Consider the following 24,941-nt stretch of genomic DNA (forward strand, 5'->3'; position numbering starts at 1 on the left):
ATATTAACATTATATATGTATTATATATGTATATATTAATAGTAATTAATATATACTTTCAGAAATTAAAACCGTGCTGATTTTACCTGTTACTCCATGACTGAATGAAACAATATTAAAGAGAACCAAAACTGTAATTAAAGTAATAAACCTTATCAGAAAACAAACTAAAAGAAATTTACAACAAATTAATGAATGGGATCTTAGACTGGTTGTCGAGGGGTGGCCACGGAAGGGTCCCGGAGCAGCAGGGACCAGTGTGCTTGTTATGGATCATGCCCTTTTACTTTGCACACGAGCGGATTTGTTTCTTCTGCAGAGAGGCGCTTCTTCTTACTACTTGGCAAATACACCATTATAATAGCAATCTGCCAAGGTGCAAGTGCACTTGGCTTTTAAAGGGAATGGGAGATGACTCTCTGATTGGTTTATTGCATGTTACACCCAAAGCACACCCATGATTAATTAAGAGACTAAAGACAACCCTTCTGAACCATGCATCTGGGGCTGCGACCATTTTTTCTGCCGCTAAACTAGCAAAAGTGGATTTGGACACACCCTAAATGCACTTGCGCCATGCGCTTCAGACCGTGCGTTTTGGATCATGTCATATAGGCTTCACTTCCTGTTGTCTGTAGACAATACTACATAAGTGAAATAGTAATGCAGCAATACATTTACAAGGAGGCAAATGGCATGGATATACATTTTCATGAATATTGGGCATTGCATGCAGGAAATAACCATCACTCCCTGTTTCCACTTTGTGGTGCTAGAGAACACCCATCATAATGCTCTGTATCATGTGTAGACCACACAAGGCTGACTTCCTGTTGTCAGTAGGTTGCACTATGACTGTGGCTCAATATTGACATATAGATGTGTTCAGGCCTGGACTCTTATCAAGCATGAGAAATTTGGGGCATTTGTCTGTCACGCCACACCAAGGGCGTTCCATGAAAACTAAAAAGCTTTGTAATTTAGCATTGCAAAGGTTTTTAGATGTCACCTACAAAATTTAGGGCCCGAGCACCTAATAATAATTCCTTCAAATACAATGGGGTCCTCGCACCATTCAGTGCATGGGCCCTAACAACTGTGTGTTACAGAACAAATGCAGCTAACGTAAGAGTGCCTCAGAGACACCACCATTCATTACTGCAGCATCTCCCAAAACCTTATATCACAGCTACTCAACACCACCTGAAAATAAAAATTTCAAATGTGTAGGATAAAGTCCCTGCATGTTTCGAAGGCAGACAGCACAAGCCTCAAACAACAGACCAGCTCTGTCTTCAACACCCAAGGAATGCTGGCCCATAAAGTAAGGAGCCCCCATCTCCTGCATGGTCACCAAACCAGACCACTGACCCAAACCATCTTTGATCCTTCAAGCTACAAGAGCCAGCAAGATAGGAAGACCAGTTCACACCCCAGTGTGAATTGATAGTACCATTTGGATATCTTGGGACGAACTGGCACCAGGTTTGATCCCACTGTGGATTTCGATTTTCAGGACTTGAGTGACCAACCCAAGAACTGATCACTGAGCAAACCAGCATAAGGCATAAGACATGCTGCACTATATGCCATGCCCACTCGCACACACACACACATACACACACACTCAAATGACATGTACCCCCGCCGTTTGCAGTTAGACCAAAGACCAGAGGACTGCAAAACCCATGGATTAGTTTTAGATTATGTCTAAGGACAAGTATTGTTGTATGTTGATGTGTGTATGTCATATGTGTGTTGTTATGTACTTTGGTTAGACTTTTATTCCACTGCCTTTAAGCCAAGACATGTACCACTAACATAATCCCATCATCCATGATAACCCTATCATGTTTAGTACCCTGCTTGTTTTACCGTCAGGACGCTAAAGCTACTATCCAAATTGCAAAATTAGGAATCATGAAATTGTTAAATTGTAAATACTTTGTTTAATGGAGTAACCATATTCAGGAACTGTACCCGCCTGTCTGTGGACAGGGGGGGACTGACTTTGCTCCCCCAGAACTCTGAAACCCCTGGAATTGGCCAGGATGCACTGTCTGGGCGGGCAGACTGAAACTAGATAACTCTACATCATGCATTCAACTCATTCACTAGCCATAGCCTTGTGTACCAGTTTCCCTTTCCCTCTTGTTTCTTGTTTGTAAAATGTTGCTGTGTTTAGTACTTGTAGCTGTAGTATTAGTAATAAATGTGTATGTAACTAAAGTGGACTTGTTTGTGTTTTCTTGTGCTGGCATCTCAGTCACTTAACCTTAAAAGACCTATACCCTTACAAAATCATAATTGAGATTAATAACAATTATAATTCTAATAGACCTCTCTTGTGTGTCCAACAAGGAGGACTATTTCCCTATTGATATACATACTCTAATATGAGTTATGTCACTGGACGAATAATTTCATGTTGGAGTTGTGCATAATAATAATTCCCCCCATAAAATCATAAAGATATTTGAGTGCACAAATTCTTACAAATGATTTAGCTGAGAGAAAGTCACTAAGCTATGTAACTAGACACCAGAATGGGGTGTTAGATATCCAAAGTCAATAATTAACAACATGCTGTGTGAAACAGTAACCATGTTTACAAAATAGGATGCTAACAGTGTTAGCTAACTAATGTTAGCATTTATACACGTTACACATACACATACATGTTGGCAATTATACACAATGATGAAAAATGATAAAATGCTAAACAAAACTAGCAAAAAAAAATACAAATTCAATAAATGACGACAGCTCAGACTCATAAGTACCTAGTAGCGCACAGTGTACTGCAGCTGGGATGGGGAGAGCAACTCCCTTATATGACATAATATGATGCGTTGTTGGAGGGAAAAAGCTTTTTTAAGGGTGCTGCTCAAAATGCTGATTTTTCTGTCTTAATTTCTGCCTTTATGTCTCGTTAAACAAATAAAATCATACATGAACCTTTTACAGGATTATTTTCATGACACATAAACTGTAAATCCAGTAAAAAAAAAAAAAAGTTGCTCTTTAAGGCACATACCTGCACCATCTCCAGTTTGATTCCAGCCTTTGTTGAATCATACCCCTGTCTCTACTCTTGCCTCTATGCAGTCATCTGTCCAATAAAGGTAAAAATACCCCAAACCACAAACACCACAAACTTTCTGGTGGGCACCACAAACTTGTGGAAAAAAGCTTTTGCTCATGTCCCATTTAGGACTTCATAAATTGAAGAAGGACTGAAGCCAGATCCTTATCTGTAGACAACCTGTGTATCTCTACCCTTAAAGGAATGTTCTATCTGTTATCACATAATTTCAGACAGATGATTGTAGTGAAGAATTGCTCAGTTACTCAGTAAACACACAGAGAGAGCATTGTCAGGTACCGAAATAATATAATCAAATCATACAATCAGAAGTAGAAGTATACCTAGAATTACCTTTTCTCTCTCTGGCAATTTGGCACGCAGCCAGTTCTTAAGTACCCCTGTAAAGGATCAAAAATACCCATAGCTAACCCTAAAGGTTAATGAACAACCCTCAGATAGAAACAAGGGTCAACTACTCTAGGACTAGGATTTCTTCCCAACCATGTATGCCAGAATGACAGCACACAGGTGTGGACCAAATCAGCATCGGATGACAAAGTGACATTGCTATCACATTGAATTGAAGAACAGACAACAGTCCTCTAAAGGCTTGTCAGATCAACACATTAAAGACATAAAAATTTACATAACTGATTTGTCCTACCACTGGCTGACAAAAGTACAAGAACATAAACTAACTTAAACAAAGGCTAAATAACTTACATACAGTCAACTGTCTCATTTTACACAGCAAGGTGTGTAGAACAGGTGTTGAATGGCTTATTAAACACTGACCACTTAGTTTGAGAATAACAATTTTGAAATGTATAATATATACAAGAAATACATCAAATGATTACCACTATTTAAACCTCTCTCACACCATCCTCTGGGATAAAGCTGAACTTTAACCTGTTCCTCCAGGGTTACCAGTCTCTGCGTCAGCTTGTCAAGCTGTCCAAGCTCGAGGTACCAGAGGAGATCACCAGAGTCATTGAGCCCATCAAAGACAACGACGCTGCTATCCGTAACTATGGAATCCAACAAGCAGTGCAGATGTGCCGAGTACTGCTGGACAGCGGCAAGGTACCTGGCCTCCACTTCTACACACTGAATCGAGAGGTCGCCACCATGGAGGTCCTCCGACAGCTGGGCATGTGGATAGAAGACCCCAGGTCAGTGATCTCCTTGCCTGCTCATGGGACATTAGTGCTTTCAGCAAAAGTCATGAGTAGGGTTGCAGGTTTCCCGGTTTCACGGTATACCATGGTATGAAAATTGACGGTTATCATACCATGTACATTTGCTTATTAAGGGTTTTGTAAAAAAAAAAAAAAAAAAAAAAAAGCAACTGAACAGAGAATTTCACCTGCTCGTGCGCATCTCCTTTCGTCCTCGACTGCCTGTCAGACTCGGCAACTGATGCCACATGCACACATGCAGCGGAGAAAATGGCAGAGAGAAGCTAACTGATGCCACCATTCCCCCAAAAAGAAGATGAAATCAGCAGCGTTTGGAATATTTTGGATATCGCAAAGACAAACATAAAGTTGTCCTTGAGGACAGATATCCAATTTGTAAAAAATGTGGACACAAAGTGGCTGCCAAAGGAGGGAACACTTTCCCCCGTGCAGATCAAAGTAAGTGTCCCATTTATAACTTAAATCCTTAACGAAAAAACTTGAACTTTGAACGTCGATCATAAAATGTGCTATTGAATTGTGCAATCTGACCCCTTAAAGAAACAAACACAAACTTTCCTGGCTCGGGGGGCTGACATAAGTGAGTGTGTGTGATAGTTAAGGTACAGACAAGATCAGTCTGGCTGTTCTGTCGTGAACCTACAGTAAATTGGCAACTATTTTGATAATTGTTTAGAGCACTTGTGATGGCAATTCTCACTATTTTGTGAATTTTTACAAACCAATCAATCGATTAATGAAGAAAATTATCAGCAGATTAATCCATAATTAAAATAATCATTAGTTGCAGTTGGGTACAAAATAGTTCAAAAGAGCTCCACCTCAACCAACTACATCAGTAAAATCCTGTTTTTACATTAATGCAGTAATGAGTAATAATAATCAGTAATAATAATCTAATGATATTATATATATTAGTATAACAGCCACAAGGGACATTTCTGTGATAATACTTACATACTTTTCCGTAACATTTTCAATGCAGGACTTTTACTTGTAACAGAGTACTTTTACAGTGTGGTATTAGTACTTTTACTCAAGTAAAGGATGTGAATACCATCACTGGTGCAAACATTCAAATCACATTAAAAAAAAATATTTCAAGTTTAACTTTACAACTATAATTAAGTGTTTGTTCAACCAAAAAAAACCCTTCTGTTTTCATTCCTGTAAGCGTCATTGTAACTGATGATAATAATTGTGGAATACCGTGAAACTGATATTTTCTGTGACGGTTGTCATACCATGAAAATCTCATACCGTTGCAACCCTAGTCATGTGTAGTTTTAGGAAAGAAATTAATATTCAATGCAACAAACTGTTTTCCACTTTTATGCTTTGTATTAGACAAAACTAACAAACTATGTTAGTTTTTAATTTAAGTTTGGACAACAGAATTTTGTAAACTGATTTTATCATCATGATACATTACCATTTGCATTCACAATATAGTGACAAGTGTAACAGAGCAGGGTGAGCAGCAGAGACACCAGTAGAAAGACTTTAAATGGCAATCTGTTACATTGGAAATCTAGTCGATGTTTACAGTTCATTTAGTGTCCCACTCTGGTTATATCACATGAACTCTATAGCAGGTAGATCATTGAAAACACATTTTCAGAGTACTCCTCTCTACATTAACAGCACATTCATTTTAAAGGTTACATGTTAAGCAGTTATTCATTAGATTAAAATTGTATTTAAACTTCTCCCATCAAGATTTTATATTATTGCATATGTGTTTTACTATATTGTCAAGTGTTACTAAATAGTTTCTTCTTGAAAAAAAGTACACAAATCTTAGTAACACATTTTTTCATTCAAGGCTACCCAATATGTTAGCACTGATAGTGCTTTTATCATTGGGTTACTGTATTATTTTATCTGTAACAGTAACTGTTTGCTCTGTTTGCATTCCAGTTTTAGTGCTGTGTTTTGTTTTTGTAACTTTTGCTATTGTAATATATGGACTCTATTCCTCCATTAGCTATACTGCTTATCCTCTAGAGGGTTGCGAGGGGCTGGAGCATAGACTGTAAAAAATATGGACGTAGTCACAGTGACGTCACCCATTGGTTTGTGAACTGCCAATTTGAAGCCTCAAGTTTAGCGATTTGACCATCGCTATCTTGAATTTGACTGTCGCCATGTTTGATTTTTGGAGCCAGAGGTGACCATATTAGGTCGAGAGGGTGGAGCTGACCATAGCGCTAGCTGCTAGCTTGGTTAGCATGGTGCATTTACAATATATGATATAATAAGACTTGAAATGAACAATTGAGACTCATTAGCAAAGTGTTTACTGAGGTAATAAATCAAGTGAGAAGTAGAGTCATTTTCTTATAGACTTCCATACAAACTGACTTCTTTTTGCAGCCAGTGGAGTCGCCCCCTGCTGGCCATTAGAAATAATGCAAGTTTAAGGCACTTCTGCATTGGCTTCACTTTTCAGGCCGGTATCTACCCGCTTGGGCTGGAGCCAATACCAGCTGACATTGAGTGAGCGGTGGGGTACACCTTGTACAGGTCGCCAGTCTATCACAGGGATGACACATAGAGACAGACAACCATTCACACTTTCAGGCAATGTTTTTGCATGTTGCATGTTTTTGGTGTGTGGGAGGAAGTCGGAGCACCTGGAGGAAAAACATGAACGTGAACTTCCTTGCGGAAATCAATAATTTCATTGTATACCATTAAATATGCTGCTCTGGATCACTTATCCTCTGCATATGTTTGGCTGTTTGTTACATATCCCACCTCTTTCACATGCATAAGCTCCTAGATTGGTAAATTAATCAGGATTAGTGAAATCAGATACAGAAAAGAGGCCCTGTTTACACCTGGCATTGATATGCGTCTTGGGTGATCTGATCACAAGTGGACAGCTATAAGTATGTCTGTTCACACCTGGCATTAACATTCGTCTCCACATGCGTCTTGAGTGACCACTTGTGATCGGATCTCACTTCCCAAATAAGTATTAACATCATTTCCGTTTGCCAAGACCAGATTCATTGTTGTTTTTAACTGGCAGGAGGACCGGGGGTCCACTCCATCCAGAGCTGTGTTCAACTTGTTTGATAACAGGATAAACAAATATACAGTGCATTGTGTGCACCCTCATGAAAATCAAATGCCCATCCTATTGATTTGCTCTAATGCTTCGTTGGAATGTATGTGTGTAACAAATATAGAGTTATATGCAGCAATCTCCTTGCAGCTACATCTCCCCCATTGAGAGACGCTGTGCGCATTTATGCACAAGGCACAGCAGCATAACTTCATTGATTATTTAAATCCCTGACATGCCGACAGGATTGCTCAGGACCTAATGTTAATTTATGTTCTGTGTTCTTCTACACATACAAAAGGTCAGCTGTTACACACACACAGTCCAGGTTCATACTGTTTGGAGTACAGCAGCTGTACTCCTGATAAATCCTGAGCTCCATTATTTCGAGCAGTGCAGCAAAACTAAAAACTATAGATATCAACTTGACATTACATAGGAAACTATCCAGCAACGTTTACCTTCTGAAATATTTTTTTAGACAGTCAAGCGAAAAAGTTTTTTTCTGTTTGTTTTATTTATTTATTTATTTTAAATTTCTATTCTGACTGTCGATTTGATGAGGAAAATGGGTTAGGGAAACGGGGAAAACAGGAAAAAACGGGAGGTGGAAGACGTTCGTTTAATTCACATGAAAGACGGAAAACAAAATAATGCATTTCTTTATCCTGTTATCAAACAAGCTGAACACAGGAGGCAGCAATTCAATTCCCGTGCCTAGTCTGCCAGAAATATGAATGTTTGGTCAGTTGAGTAGGTGGTCCTTCAGTGTGGCCCAGGACGTATTGCGTTGACACTGCTAAATGAATGTGGCCACATGTGGTCCAGACCACCTCTGAATGTGGTCTGAGTGATCGGATCTCAATGTGTCCTTAGTGCATCTTGGGTGCATTCACACCTGTAACTATAGCTGTCCAATTGTGATCGGATCACCCGAGACGCATGTTAATGTCAGGTGTAAACAGGGCCAGAGAGAGCCTGGGTACATTACACTTGTTTTGAAGAACAGTCCCCTGCTCTTTGTTGACCTGGTATTGTGTTTCAGAGTAGTCTAGAGCTTCAGAGCTTGTTGTCTTTACCAGGCGGCCTCTTCCATGGGCGGTGAGTGCACATCCCAAACGGAAGGTAGAGGATGTTCGACCCATCTTCTGGGCATCTAGACCCAAGAGCTACATCTACAGAACTCAGGACTGGGATGAGTTCCCTAATGGCAGATGGTAAGCTTGATCAAACATTCACTCAGATTTTGTATGACAAAACCTCAATGTCAATTTCCTTATTAAAATATGTATTTAATGAATAAATGTTAAGTAGCATTAATTTGATGTCTTTAATTAGGATTAGAGGAGAATGTTATGTTGATTAGTACTTATTTACTTGTTTAAAATGGTGAAGCCTACTGTCAAAAAATACCACAGTTCCCACAGTCATGGAAAACCTGGAAAAGTCATGGAATTTTAAAATCTCATTTTCTGGGCCTGGAAAAGTCATGAAATTGAGTAAAATCATCAAAACTTTTGGAAAAGTCATGGAATTTAGTTTTGTTGTCTGTAATGAAATTAATTAGAGATTCAAGTTCTCCATTTTTACAACGGATTTCTGTCTCTCTGAGAGAGAGAGAGAGAGAGAGAGAGAGAGGGGTAACTTCCAATTCATTGTCTCTTGTTGGTGGACTTTGATGGTGTAAAAAAAAAAAAAAAAACGGTGAGAGCTGCATCTAACCAGGTGTTGTTCTTCGCAAATCGTCGCACTCACGAGCCAGTGGGATTGTTTACAGTGTACTTGCGTGTGACATAGACCAGTGTTGGAATATCTAAATACAGAGCATCACTCAACTTTAGCGAATAGGTCCGAGTCACAGATCAAACATCAGAGTTCCACATGATGGAATAGCAACGGTAAGATTTGTATTGTTGCTGTTGAATGTTCAATCAGTGAAAATGAGTTAACATAAACAATGGACAAATGGGTAACGATTTGCTTCAGGTGTTAGCTGGCCAGCTAATGTTAACCTTGCACTTGGCAACTCTGTTCGCTAACTAATTAGCCCTGCATTTTTTTTTTGAATGACCAAGCGCCATTTTATCAGATTATCTCTACTTTGACATAGAGATGGGAGGTTTGACTCTTTTTACTGACTCGAGTTTTTATGAGTCACTCATGAAAGAGAGTCAGGTTTTCGAGTCACTCGAGTCACTTAGTCAGTTCAAGTCAAGTCAATTTATTTATAGAGCACCTTTAAAAACAACAGACACTGACCAGTGTCACCAAGTGCTTTACAAATTAAAATTATGGGGTAATTTTATTGATGGTTACAATCAAACAAAAACACAGGATCAAAAAGAACAGTCACAAATAAGATAGAAAATCAGATAAAATTACAACATAAACAGCATTGCACAAACAAAAAATAAATACAAACAAATTAAAGCTAGAGTGTGGTCAGGCATGACTTCATGATGATAAGGCTAAAGAGAAGAGATGGGTCTATAGACGGGTTTTAAGGATATCAATGGAGGGGGAAGATCTAATGGTCAGTGGTAAACTATTCCATATTTTAGAGCCAACAAGTGAGAATGCTCGATCACCTTTAGTCTTAACTGGGTGTGTGGAATGAAGAGTAGTGATTGGTCAGCAGATCTGAGGGGTCTGGAGGTGGAATAGGGGATGAGCAGTTCAGAGATGTAGCCTTGTGCCAGTCCATGCAGTGCTTTAAAAACAAATAAAAGAATCTTAAAATCAGTTCTATACTTCACCGGTAAACCATGAAGAGAGACCAGTACAGGAGAGATATGGTCTATCTTCTTGGTACCAGTGAGGAGTCTCGCTGCTGCTTTTTGAACTAGCTGCAGTAGTTAAGGTGAGAGGAAATAAAAGCATGAACTATAGTCTCCAAATCTTTAACGGACAAAAATGATTTTACCTTTGCCAGTGATCTAAGATGGAAGAAGCCAGTACTTATAACTGAGTTGATTTGTTTGTCAAATTTTAAACCAGAATCAAAAATAACACCAAGATTTGTTGCGTGGGACCTCACATTCAATGACAGAGGCCCGAGGGCGTTGAATGTGGTTGCAGAATTGTCCGCAGGGCCAAAGATTAGGACCTCAGTTTTATTCTGGTTTAGCTGAGGGAACTCTTTTTGCCTTCCCGGATTTCATATCCTCAATGCAATTTAGGAGGGAGTTAACACTGCATGGATCACATGGTTTCAGTGGGAGGTATAAGCTGGGTGTCGTCTGCATCATAAAGGTAGGGGATATTTTCTGGAAATAAACCCCAATGGAAGCATATACATAGAAAACAAAATAGGGCCTAATATTCTTATATAAGGCTCTATAATTCTTATAGAGGCTGATTGGTCTTGGAGGTAGGAGTCAAACCACTAAAGGGCCTGTCCCTGAATGCCAACAACATGCTTAAGGCGGTCCAAGAGGATGGAGTGATTGACCTAGTCGAAGGCAGCCAAGAGATCCAGAAGAATTAAAATACTGTAATTTCCTGAATCTAAACACAAGAACAAATCATTTGTCACCCTCAGGAGAGCAGACCCTGTGCTAAGGATCTCCACGAATACAGTTAATATAAGAGTTGCAAAATAGTGACACGTTGTCTTGCCTCGTCTTCGCAGTTTGCACTAGCTAGCTAGCAGGTAGGAGGGGCAAGTCAGTGAACAAGTTAGTGGAAATGAGGACTTGTTGCTCCGGAGTCAGTAAAAAGAGTTGTTCAACTCATTCATGACTCGCACATCACTACTTTGACATGCATCCTCGCTCATCAAACTAGTGTGTAGGCTACTAAAAGCAATGTGCCATTGATTTTTGTAGCCTAGCCAGCAAACTATGTAGCCTATGCAAAGTTCACATTTAGCCAACCTGTTGTTGTGATGATTGAAACAGCTGCACAGACAACTTTATAGGCTACGTGTAACAGCCTATCCTCTGATTATAACAGCCCTACCTCTCGTGTAGCCATGCTTTGGCTTTTCATCCCAAAATGTAAAGTTTAGGGCCTACAGAATAGTATCATTGTTTCATGTCTTGAAAATTTGCCTTCCCTCTATTTTTACCATTGTGATGTAATATAGGCTAGGCTAGAAATGCAGGAGCGCCAGATCCCCTACCAGTTTCAACTCTTTGCACCTTTTCTTCATCAACTCCAAACATAAAAATCAATTATAGCATCGCCTGATGTATATGGCCTGGTCCATTTTCCTCTCGTGGGCTATAGCTAATATTCTCAAATGCCTAATCCCTCTATTAGGCTATAACTAGAATGCTGATAACAAAATGGCTTTGTGTCTGTGCCCATTTCAGATATGGTTAACTATAGACCATAATGGCATAATCTTTTATTTAGGCTAAATTAGCTTACAAATAGTGCCATAGCCTACAATTGTCTACTATCAGTTCTTAATGTTTTAAGGGAGACAGATCGGATGGCCTAATACTTAGTCTAATTGGTTATCCTACTGTTGCTATAAGACTGGGCCTTCTCTTAGGCTACTAATTAAAGCCACAAACTGAAAATCATACACATAATTTCTTGACAATATAGCAATAATATGTATAATGATGAAACAATCGAAGATGATATTATAACCCCACTATGTAGCTATCAAAATATAAAGGAAGATCAATGAATCAAATCTCGGCAGATACACACGCATTCACGTTAGCTGCCTATACAAGCCGATGTTAGAATAACACCAAAATATAGATTTATAAATATGACAAAATACCCCAAATTACGAGAGTCTTAATGTCCAGCAATCAATAGAAATAGTGACAGCAATAGAATAAAGTTATTCAAGATTGTATAATCAAAATCTAAATTAACAAGAAAGGAGTGAGAGGCCACAGTTCCAAAAGGAGCTCCCCACTGGCTCACCACTCGGACAAACAAGAAGAAAGTTGTCATTTTGCAATGAGTTTATTTCGGCAGTGAAGAATCATGACAGTTTGCAGTTAGGTGAGCCTGAACGCCGTGTTCACCTGCGTGCGCACACTTATTTCCCTTCATCCACTTTGCCTTTGAAGACATCCTATCGGTCTTCATTATACAATAGGCCTATAGGTAATCAATGGATAGCACACACAGTGCATAGCATATTTCAAGAGTAGCCCAAATGAAAGTAAATAACACATTGTTATTTAAAGAAAATAACTTGCAGATAGATGTTTAATTGTATACCGTAGGCTGTAGGCCTAGTCTGTGCGCCCAGTGGGTATATGAAACAGTGAGATGTAGAACGCTTGAAGAAATTTCAGTGAAAAAAAAGATTATTTTTGCTTTAATTGTATGTTCATGGAAATTATATTCCTTGAAAAGTCATGGAAAAGTTTTGAAATTTTGTCTGTGAAAATGTGTGGGAACCCTGAAATACTGTCCTGTGGCTGTATGGTAAAACAGTATCCTGTTGTTGATGTCGTCAGGGGTAACTCCTCATCTCCAGCTTTTGGTGAGTTAAATGACTACTACCTGTTCTACTTGAAGAGCAAGTCATCCAAAGACGCACTGCTGCAGATGTGGGGTGAGGAGCTAATGAACGAGGAGAGCGTATATGAGGTCTTCACCTGCTACATCACAGCCCAAGCTAACCGCAGTGGACACAAGGTAGATGAGACTATTGATAGAATGCCTTTCTCTTGTGTGTTGTTCTTGTGAGTCTGTGTACTTGATCTGACTGCTAAAGGACCTTTCATACATAGTTGATGATCCTGCAGTTAGAGCCACAACTAACAATTATTTTGATTATTAATTTATCTGTTGATTATTTTCTCAATTAATCAGTTAGTCATTTGGTCCATAAAATGTCAGAAAATGGTGAAAAATGTTGATCACTGTTTCTGAAAGCCCAAGACGATGTCCTCAAATGTCTTGTATTAACCTAACTAAAAGTCCACAATCCAAAGATATTCAGTTTACTGTCAGAGGACTAAAAAAAACAGACAGTATTCACATTTGAGAAGCTGTAATCAGAGAATTTAGTATAATAGTTCTACATTTTTGGAAATCTCTAATTTTCTTTCTTAGAGTGAGATGTTCAGATGAATATCTATCTTCTATGTGTGTTTATGTTCCCTGTCTTGATGCTTAGCAAGGGTAACCACATTCTGACTCCAGCTGTTAAAACACAGACAGAAAGACAGGCTGTAGTTCACAAAAACATAGAGAAAGAAAGTGGTAGAGTCTATGGACTGATAACACAAAAATCAGCCTCTATCAAAATGATGGAAAGAGGAGAAAAAAAGAAACAGCTCATGAGCCAAAACATAGCATCTCACCTGTCAAACATGGTGCCTCTGTTATGGCTTCGACATGTATGGCTGCCAGTGGAACTGGCACACTGGCATTTATTAATGATTTCACTGCTGACTGAAGCAACAGGATGAATGCAGAGGTATACAGGAGCATTCTGTGTGCTGACATTCAGACAAATGCATCAAAACTCACTGGAGCACATTTCATCATTCAGCAGGACAACCATCCTAAACATACAGCCAAAGCAATAGGGGTGGAGCCAATCCGGAAACAGTATTCGTCAAAGCACAAATAGTGAGTTTTTATATTTATAAAAATATGAAAAATATTTTAATATATATTTAGTAAAACTATTTTTAAAATGATTTGTTTTCAGGAAAAGAAAAAAACATAAATAGCTGGTTTTCCTCATGTGAGCGCGGTGCGTATTTGTGCTCCACCTGCTTGTGCTGATGTGACACTGAACGGAGTGTGTGTTTGTATGTGCCGCTGTTAATCTGTATATAATAAACAAAAAACGTAAACAATATAGGATAATTTCAGAATACAAGGCAGTCTCGTACTTGGAAGTATACCACTAGTCGACCCTCAGTTGAATCCTCCAGCAAAATTGCAAAGGTGTCCATGTTTGAAAGTACTATTGTGGGCTTGATTAAAAAAAACTGTAGTGCAAATTCACAAAAAGTTGATTGTGGCTGCTGATAGCACCATGAATTGCGCATCATTCTCAACCGCTATCTTCCCCGCCTCAAGGTCTGATTCACAAAAGATATTGCGATAATTATATGATGGTGCAAACATGCCGGTAACGTTTTGCAGCTGAGTGCAATTTGCTCTTGTTTTGAGTCTGACTGAGTGAGCAGAGCGGTTTCCAGTGTATCAGGCTTTTCGCCACATTTCAGCACACAGATTGGTCCATAATGACTGATAACTGCAGAGAGCACAAAAGCCTCAAACTGGGTGTCTTTAATTAGCACAGATGCGCACACACAGATGCATCTGTAACATAACCTACTGAAATGTCAAATGTCAAAATACAGCTATTAATGTGACTCAGGCAGGTTTGAAATGTGTTAAATTAATGTCTGAATCTTATAATCTTGCTACACATCTGCACAGGTCAGCTGTAACACACAGATTCCAGGTTTATATGGAGGAATTGTTTGTAATAAAGCAGCCTTAAAGTCCCGCCCCCCAACAGTACCATCACAACTCAACTACTGTCCATCCGTCCAACCTGTACAAACATCAGCCACGCTTAATTTGCATACAATAATGCAATTTAACTTTTTTAAGTTTGTGACCGTTGCAAGTATAAGCCCAAAGTGAAGCATACATACGATATTACAATATACATATACGAAACTGTGTCACCATTGTAGGCCATCTCTCTCACACATATGCACGCTTACGCACACCATTTAATTTACATAATGTAATACAAAAGGACGAGACGATTATATACTGTGTTGAACATAAGATAATTTAAGACTTTTAGGCAGACACCAACATGTCATGTTCTTGTTTTCAACAGCTGCCGTCACCATGACAACCACCACACATTCAGCTGAAAGTCACCAGATAATATGGTCACTGGTTAAACCGAAACACCGGCTGGCATGCAAACCTCAGCTAGCTGCCTTAACTTCCTGCTCCGGTGTCACACACTGACAAAAGCTCTGGATAATAGTAACTGCAGTGAACTGAAGTTCAGAGGGTTAATCAAGCTTCTTTGAGATGACAGAAAGATTAAAATAAGAGTGAAACTAAAAGTGTAAATGCGACAACTGTTGCTGATAACAAAACAAACACCGCACTTCTGTACAGAGTTGTAGCAGTAACTGTCATCAGACATGAGACAATTTACCATGCTTAGGCTTAGGTTTCCTCTTCTGCCAGGTGATGTGTTTGCCGTGGAACGATGAGCCTCTTGCCCAAGAGACCAACCTGCTGAAGGAGGAGCTGGAGAAGGTGAACAGACGAGGCGTGCTCACTATCAACTCCCAGCCCAACATCAACGGCAAACCCTCCACAGACCCTATAGTAGGCTGGGGACCTGCGGGAGGCTACGTCTTTCAGAAGGCACGTCCACATTTGGTTTGGTTTAGCTCAGTTTTTAGTGTATTTGAATAGAGTGGTTATGGAGTGCTAGTAGGCTGGTTTTGTCTGATATGTTGACATGTTGCCTCAATCCAACAGGCCTATCTGGAGTTCTTCACCTCCAGTGAAAATGTGACTGCCCTCCTCAAAGTACTGAAGAAGTACGAGCCCCGTGTCAACTACCACATTGTTAACGTGCACGTGAGTTTGAACAGAAGGCACCTGCCATTCAGTGTTTGAATGTATATTTATTATTAATACATGACAATAAATATCTTCTGTGAAGGGCCATAACCTGACCAACGCCCCAGACATGCAGCCGAATGCTGTGACATGGGGGATCTTCCCTGGCAGGGAGATTGTTCAGCCTACTGTAGTGGACCCAGTCAGCTTTATGTTTTGGAAGGTAAGTAAGAGACTGTCCTGCTAATGTGCAGCAATTCAGGAATCTTCATCCGCATGCTGGTTTTGTTATTGAGGGAAACAAAACTCAGAATATAGTGGTGATTGTTTTACCGCTGGAAGTAGCTGCACAAAAGCAAGAAATTACAGTGGTTTAAAGAAATATATCGAATATTTTGTGAAATACCAACACATAGATTGAATATAATAACTTTTGTCCTGTGAGATGTCTGGCAGACTTTAAAACACAAAGCAGCCATGAAAAAACACTTTCTTTATTCATCTCTCTTGTTAACAATAGATTCAAATAGTAATTGTCTCTGCTGAAGGACATTTGCTCTGAGCTGAGCCTGTTTTTGGACTGCGGTCAAATTTGAAATGCAGAAAACAGTGCCACTTTTTATTTAAAGTCTTAATGTTTGAAAGCAAAAAATTAGGTAACTTAGGTAAATTACCATGTTTACATATACAACAATATGATGCCAAAATTAAAGGACAGGTTCAACAGGTAAAATAACAGTCAGGAGCCCAAATGAACATTGAAGTAAGTTTTTCTTGCCATGATCATTCCTCCTGTTCATACTGACCATTAGAAGATCCCTTCATAATGCACTTAGAATGTAAGTGATGGGGGCCAAAATCCACAGTCCTCCTTCTGTGCAAAAATGTATTTAAAGGTTTATCTGAAGCTAATATGAACCTTCAGCCGTCCAAATTAGTCAAATCAAGTAGATATCTTTCAATGTAACAGTCTTTTTAGTAACAAAGTCCTTCTTTTTGTTACTATACTTCCACCACAGCTCAACAGGGAAACACTGTCTAAGGAAACAAAAAGGGAATTTGATGCTAAAAAGACTGTGAATGTGTAAATGTGGCAGATATCCACTTGATATGACTAACTCAACTTTTAAATGCATTTTTGAGACACTGGATTTTGGCTCCCATCACATCAAGCACATTTGAAGGGGATCTTTTAATAGCCAGTATGAACAGGAGGAATGATTACAGCGAGGAAAACCTCTTGTGTTCAAATGGGCACCTGACTGTTGTTTTAAACACACTTGAAAAATTGTCAACCTATCATTTAATACACAGATTGAATCTCATGTTTATCACTATATATAGTGGGCTGTCAGTAAACTTTTGCAACCCACTGGTTTTATTAATATAACAAATGAATAGCAGGCAACTTGACACAGCTGTCTGACATGTCCGAGGCAGCCTTATCCAATCACGTACTGTGCAGAATGTACAAGCAGTGACCATTTACTGGTCTGGGTCTTGTGAACTTACAGTGTGTGGTTTTACAGATGGGGAAAAATTAAGTATGTCTATAAAGCCACCCACTGTTGGGAAAAGATATCCTATATCAGCATTAAGAAGGTAACTTCCAGGGGGAAACAAGCTAGTGTTCAAATGTGTTTTAGTCTGCTCTTAAGGAGGACTCTTGAGTCATGCGCAATTTCAGAGGCACTAAGAACAGTCAGAGTTTTAATTATTACTGCAGAAAGTGTTAGTTGTTGCAGAAGTCCATTTGACCAAAATTGTAAGGTTGCAAGGAGCTTAAGTTTGTGTCAAACCTCATTGTCATCAAGTGTGCCCAAAACATCTCTCTCCAACAGAATGTCTCTGTCTGATCTCCTGCAGCTCCTAACAGGTTAGGATATCTCTGAAGTCTTCTAAGCATCAGCACAGATGCAAATGATTTACTGGTTTAAGAAAGCTGATAAATGCTTGTATTCCTATTCCTAACAGTAGGACCACATTCGCATCACTGAGAAATTTCGGCCAGTTAGGTTGATAAATCCATGCCCTTCAATGCTAGTGTAATGGTAAGGCCTATGAGGCAGGACTGGCACCCTGAGAGATAACGGACATGTGATTGTGGTCTGCTCTGACTTGCTTCTATCAGATGTTCCCTTCACCAAACCTGTCCCCATGTTTTCCTCAGGATGAGGCCTTTGCTCTGTGGATCGAGCAGTGGGCCAAACTCTATGAAGATGAGTCTCCATCACGGATGATCATCAAGTATATCCACGACAACTACTTCCTGGTCAATCTGGTGGACAATGACTTTCCACTGGAGAACTGTCTGTGGCAGGTCATCGATGACATGTTTGAGCTGCTCGATGCACCTCCAGAGCCACTCGATGATGGAACTCTCTGAATAAAATCCATCATTTCAAACGTCTTTTTTTTTTTTTTTTTTTTAGGGAAAAGCACCATGAAATTGTTGATATTTTATGCATTGTCTTTTACTGCTGCTATCAAGAACACAGAACTTACTTCACAGTATTTTTTAAAAGAGTTTTTTTAGCATTTCAGTGAATGGTGAATTTGGTAAAAGAAAAAGAAACTGTACTGTGTCATCTATACCATATTCAGTCGTTCATACAAAACAAATATTTGACCTCCAACAACTACCAAATGACACCTGTGCTCGTACAGATTTATAGTTACCTGGTTACCAGACAAGTTTGTTTGTGGATACATCTCACTGAGTAACCACAGAAGATGCTATATACTTTGTAAAGTGTTTTTAGTGAATGTTTTTATTTCCATAGGATACTTCAAATGGTATATTTGAATTGCTTTTTTAATGCTTTTGAATAATAAATGATTGATTGATGTGTATACTGTTGTGGGTGAAAACCCAGTATAGAGATGTAATGCAGATAGAGATGTTGTGTATGAGTGAAACTTCTTTTTAATCTTAGTTTCATGATGACACTATGACAATAAGAATAAGACAGACAGTCAAATGTGTGAGCTGCTGATGAGTTTATTTACAGTTACACTGTCTACTTGCTGCCTTGACATGTTTAAAATGTGCATCATATTTATTTGTTGTGCCTGGTTTCTAAAGCTCATTAAATAGTTTTTTCAATACTGTACAAAATGTCACATAGTGATATTCAGTTATGTAGAGGAGTGTCCGGCATTTTGACCCGCTATTAATTGATGTGTAGCATTTCAACAAGACACACTGTGAATTTATTATGTATTCAGAGTGAATTTTGATCACTACATAACTACAAGTAAAAGGGCAGGCAGGCCATAGGACAATGCATGGCACTGCAGCAGCCAGATGACATGGCAGGGATTTTCCACATGTTGAGTAACTCTGTTGTTGACTCAATCTGTCAACAACTGAATGTACAAATCATCACCTTGCAGAGAAATGATGTGAGGTGGTACTGATAAGTCCGACCACTGCACACACTGGAAGCCTTATCTTGACCTGAGCAGCTGACAACCAGATTGCCTACATCAGACAGCCAGCCAGCTGTTGCCTTTGCCATAAAGACCTATATCCCAGATGGAAAGGTGCCTAATGGTGGCAGAGGGGCACAGCAACCCTGCTGACAATACTGACCTGATGAATATCAAAATAAACACATCTGTATAGCAGGGTATTTACACATGGGACACTGGCAAAGAACATGGCTTCTTTCATAAAAACATGTTATTCCCAACAAAAAAAGAGAAGTACATTACAATTTTTTTACATGGCATACTGTTTATCCCACTAACTCTTAACATCTCAACATTTGTATTGTACATGTCCTCAAAAACATCATTTTTGTAAAGATGATGAAGACAATTTCACACTGTTTATTATGATCATTCATACACAACAGTAGTTTTCTTTATAACAATAATGAGAACTTTTGTGTTCCAATAAAGTTTGTCCATTATAATTAAAATGTCCTTGTTATAATGAGATATTTTTCCACAATAAAAAACATTTCTTGTTAAAATGGCACTAAAAACCTCACTGAAAATCAACTTTTTTATCATAAGATAATTTAGTTTCTTGTTAAAACAAGAACAATGAAAAAGACACCAGGTCAAAGCATACTGTGACACTGTAGCCTATTAACTTACTGATGCTGATATAAATATAAAAAAATATTAAAATCATAATTTAAAGGCTTTGGAAATACAAATGTAAACAGACATGTAATCTATGCTGATGCTCTGGACACTGGTACACCATTGAGTTGCCACATGTACAGTTTTAAATATAGATAGCTTTTATTCTGGGAAAAATATATATTTATGGCAGACAGTTACTGCCTCATCTTACTTTATACATTTTTTGTAAAATTGTCCAATGTGATGCTCAAGATACCTGGCTTTTATGAGAAAAATATGCATTGTTAAGAGTTAATTTAAAAATTTAAGATGAATAAAAAGCTGTGTGGAATTCTTCAGTTGTAATCACGTTCTGCATCCACTGTTGTATTAGTGCTGTAAAGACTGGATTATCAACCAAGCAACTGCTCCAGGGTCCCAGACCCTCAGGGGGCCCAAGGCTTCAGGTTCATTATTTGATTAATTGCAAATTTGTTTGGTAATACTGTATATGCAACTAAAGCACAACAAAAACCCCATGATAGGGCTTTAAGATGACGTATAATCTTGAGGCCCTGTTTTGTACAGAGTCCTAAGCAAAAACATGTATTACTTCAGTTTATATTGTACCTTAGTCTGCTTACATGCTTATGTATGCACCTGCATATTTCAACATTCTTCTGTGTTTCCACATAAGCCAATACTCTCTCCCATGTAATTATGTAAATGCATCATTGTCAATAATGTTCTTGTTTTTTGGGTTTTTTTTTTTTAAACAGCTTTATTGAAACAAGTATACAACAGGTTTACAGTACTTTGTGTAGACAACTTGAGTCTAAAATCACAAACATGCCAGGGGGACTAAAGGTTGTAATAAAATAAATAAATAAATAGTTAAATAACTTGTAAAGCTTACAGTGGTTGTAAATTTGAACACTGTTTTTGTTTGTACGTTCAGATATTGAAGAAATGTTTGGTTTGATATGGAGTGTCAGCTCTGAAAAGTTTGGCTGTGTGCTTAAGAATTTGGATTTGTGAATATAAAATGTAGTCAAAACAGTAAGCAAATTAATCACATAGAACTGTGAGCAGATTCTTGTCATATTCAGTGAATCCAAACAATACATTTTTCCAAAGTAATAAAAAGTGAGGGTAGATAGGATCAGCAATAAATTGTGACAATTTACTCTACAGCTGTTTTGTATGTGGGACAAAGACCAAAATAAATGTACCAGTATTTCTCTGAGATCCCCACAATCGATGTCTTTCTTGAGTTTCTGCAAATAATGATTAATTAGATAAAATCTCTGAAGCATTTTAAAGGATATGTCTATGACTCAGCCAAACTCTTTCTCAAGAGTTTCTTGTGGAAAAAGTTGATGGATTGCCTTATTTTTTTATTCTTAGTTTGCCATGAAAAACAAATTTTCCCAACAGCTGTTTCAGTTGCATCCAACAGTATAGGGTGATTGCCATTTCCCTTAAAACCTTTAAAAAGAGAAAAAACACCTGAGGGGACAGCATCAAAGACACGTGAGAAATCCTTTAGTGAAATAGGGATTCCATAGTGTTGAGTAAATTCAACATAATTATAGAGCTGACCATGTTGGTTGAATAACTGACTTATGTGCTTGTTATAACAAGAAACATTCATAAGTTAAAGTGTGTCATAATTACGAGAAAAGGATATTTTTCTTGTTTCTGGTGGCAGCAACATGTAGGCACTGACCTTAAATCAAGAAAACCAATCGTTTTTAAATTGTGAGTCACTGGGAAACAGCAGATACTGACGATAATGATAAGGGAGTTGCATCCTTGTTGCACCTTCCACAATGAACCCACTGTGGTACAAACTATGTAGACAGTTGAGTTTCTCATTGGAAATCTGGATATGCCTGTTCCAGTTTATAATCAGCTTCTGTTTATAACTAGACTTGTGTCATTTTGCCTTGGGATAATTTGAGCTGAGGGAACACATAGAAGCCTAATGACTTGTTCTGATTAACTGGTGTTTATCACAGTACACACCTTAAACATTTGTACAAAATTAAATGAGGAAAGGATGTGGTGGATGAAGAGCTCTTCCAGACGCTACTCTCTAATCAATAAACTTACACATAAAATGCATTTAGATGTTTCTCCCACCCATATACAACTGTTTTTCAGGCTAAGGACATTAATTCCACATATCCACATACACCATTACATGGTTTTCAACTCAACAACAGTGCAGAGAAAAAAGGCAGAGTCAACAATAACAGGTCCGTGGGGAAGGGAGCTATTAGGTCAGGACTGCCTTGAAAAGAACAACAGTTTATGACGATGGGGTCATTCAAGATGAAGATTTCATCACTGTGCACAATTGTGATATGTTCATACCTGTCACCTTTACCTAGTTCACAGTCAGCATGTCTCCAGCTCAGGCCTAATATCATGTTACCTGATATAGCATTAGCAACTAATAATCAGATAACTAATTGTGACCAAACACATTTCTTATTTATCATACCTGGATTTATTCAGAGCTCTGAATTTGTATTTTTAACACACTGAAGGGGCTGAGGATATCACATCTACAATGTGTCAGTGTAAAGTCAGCCACACATACACACACACACACACACACACACACACACACACACACACACAATGTGTCAATAAGCTGCCATTTAGCATGTTGAAACCTGACACCCCTGTTAGGCTGACAGAGCAGGGAACTGGATGACCTGCACACTGGGTTGTGTAATACTCACTGAGGTACAATGTGCATGGATTACAATTTTGAGAAAGAAATAAAATGCTATTTTACACAAGTACTTGTATGACTTTCTTTTTAATGTGTTATTCCACACCTGTTCCAAATACCTTCATGCTGTGTCTATTTTAAACTTATCTCCTTGCTGTGTAAAATGAAACTTTTGCAAGTTTGCAAAAGTATGCAAGTTATTTAGCTTTGTTTAACAGTTAGTTTATGTTGTTGTACTTTTGTCTGAGCCAGTGGTAGGACAAATTATAGTTCTGTGGATCTCTATGTCTCTTTGATGTGTTGATTTGACAAGCCTTTAGAGGATAGTGTTGTTTGTTCTTCAGTTCAATGTGATAACAATGTCACTCTGTTATCTGATACTGCTCTGGTCCACACCTGTGTGCTGTCATTCTGGCACATATGGTTGAGGAGAAATACTATTCCTAGACTAGTTGCACACTTGACCCTTGTTTCTGTCTGAGGGTTGTTCACTGACATTTAGGGTTAGTTATATTATATATGTATGTGTATTATATATGTACAAGGGTACTTAAGAACTGGCTAATTCTAGGTGGTACAGTATGCTCTGTCTCTCTCAGAAATATGATGCATTGTACTTCTGATTGTATTATTTTATTACATTGTTTCAAAACCTGACAATGTTCTCTTTGTGTGTAAATTGAGTGATCAAGCAATTCTCCACTACAATGCAGAGGAGCAGCAGCTGTGCTGGAGGCACAGCTCACAGAGTTCTTGTGAAAAAGCTAGTTCCGACACAGAGCATGAAACTTGTCCCTAGTTGGGCTTTACATATACAGTGTAATTAAAATATACAGCTTTCATCATCATAAAAACCACAGTGCACTACAGATATGGGAGTATAATAAAATACACACTGAATTACATTGATTGTGATGTACAGTTTGAAAAAGAAATTAACAATACAATACAATTACCTAAAAATGGGTACAGCTCTGGTTTGCTTTTAGCCAGCACTTAACCCTTGTTGTAAAAGATTTTATATCTGAAATTAATTTGATTTCAGTTGGTAATGTGTTCCAGAGTTGACAGCCCTGTATGGAGAAGGCTAATTGTCCAAATTTAGATCTACGATATGGTATTTTACAGTTGCCATTCACCATGCTCCTAGTTACTCTGGTACTGTCTTGTCTTTGGATATATCAAGAAAGAGGCTTGGGAGCTAAACTATTGATACATTTGAAAACTAATTTAAGAAAATTATGACTTTACTGTTTTTGAAATCTTCTTTACATGTTTATCAAATTTGAGTTGTGAATCTAAGATTATTCCTAAAAACTTTAAATCATTGAGCTCCTCTATTTCTTCATTCTGTATCTTGATTTCAAATTTTCAAGTGAGCCCTGCTTGCTAATGGAGAAACACATAGAAACTGTTTTTTTCAAATTCAAGAAAAGATGATTACATTGCAGCCATTGATGGACATCATCCAAGTATGGAGTCAAGATCTCCGCTGCCTTGCTAGGTGACTTGGCTGGTACATATATGACCGCGTCATCTGCATAAAGCTGGCAGTTGGCCTCTGGGCAGCTTGTAGGTAGGTCATTTATAAACAAACTGAAAGCAGCAGACCCAGGGTCAAACCTTGAGGAATACCCATTCTGTTGTTTAAAAGGGATGACTTTTCTTGGTCAACTTTCACACATTACTCTCTAGTTTGAAGATATGACTCAAACCAATCAATTGCTTGTTTTGAAAAGTTGAATGTAGACAATTTAGACAGGAGAATGTCATGGTTGACAGTGTCAAATGCCTTTTTCAGGTCAAGAAACACTGCCCCCATGACATTACCTCTGTCCAATGAACGCTTTACATTTTCAATGAAATTTGCAGTTTCTGTGGAACATTTTGGTCTAAAAATAAATTGTTGTGGATGAAGGAGTTGATTGGTCTCGAGGTGGTTAACTAACTGTGCTGTGACGACCTTCTCAAGTACCTTTGACAGGACAGGAAGAATAGAAATGGGGTGATAGTTGCATATTAGATGCAATGTTTTAAAGACCGGTGTGATGACTGCCTTTTTCCAGTTATTTGGGAATTTGCTGGTCCTAATTGATAAGTTGATTAGATGAGTCACAGGTCTTATTAATAGAGATGTATTTCTTAATGAAACAAGTATCCAAATTATAAATGTCTTTTGCCTTAGTATCTGATAATTTCTTAATAATT

The 24,941-nt window shown here is 38.3% G+C and overlaps 1 protein-coding gene across 3 annotated transcripts in view; it reads left to right on the forward strand.

The window, feature by feature from the left end:
• The window catches only part of mthfr (methylenetetrahydrofolate reductase (NAD(P)H)), a 41,780-nt gene extending 22,752 nt beyond the window's left edge, over window positions 1-19,028 (forward strand). For all 3 annotated transcript variants that reach the window (XM_067591250.1, XM_067591251.1, XM_067591249.1), the window contains exons 6-12: window positions 4,013-4,263; window positions 8,446-8,580; window positions 12,799-12,979; window positions 15,527-15,709; window positions 15,827-15,928; window positions 16,014-16,133; window positions 18,081-19,028. In XM_067591250.1, coding sequence (XP_067447351.1) covers window positions 4,013-4,263; window positions 8,446-8,580; window positions 12,799-12,979; window positions 15,527-15,709; window positions 15,827-15,928; window positions 16,014-16,133; window positions 18,081-18,296 — 1,188 coding nt within the window. In that variant the 3' untranslated portion in view covers window positions 18,297-19,028. The remainder of the gene's footprint in view (window positions 1-4,012; window positions 4,264-8,445; window positions 8,581-12,798; window positions 12,980-15,526; window positions 15,710-15,826; window positions 15,929-16,013; window positions 16,134-18,080) is intronic.
• The last annotated feature ends 5,913 nt before the right edge of the window (window positions 19,029-24,941 follow it).

This window comes from Thunnus thynnus, chromosome 6, assembly GCF_963924715.1.
Source record: "Thunnus thynnus chromosome 6, fThuThy2.1, whole genome shotgun sequence".
Lineage (NCBI taxonomy): Eukaryota > Metazoa > Chordata > Actinopteri > Scombriformes > Scombridae > Thunnus > Thunnus thynnus.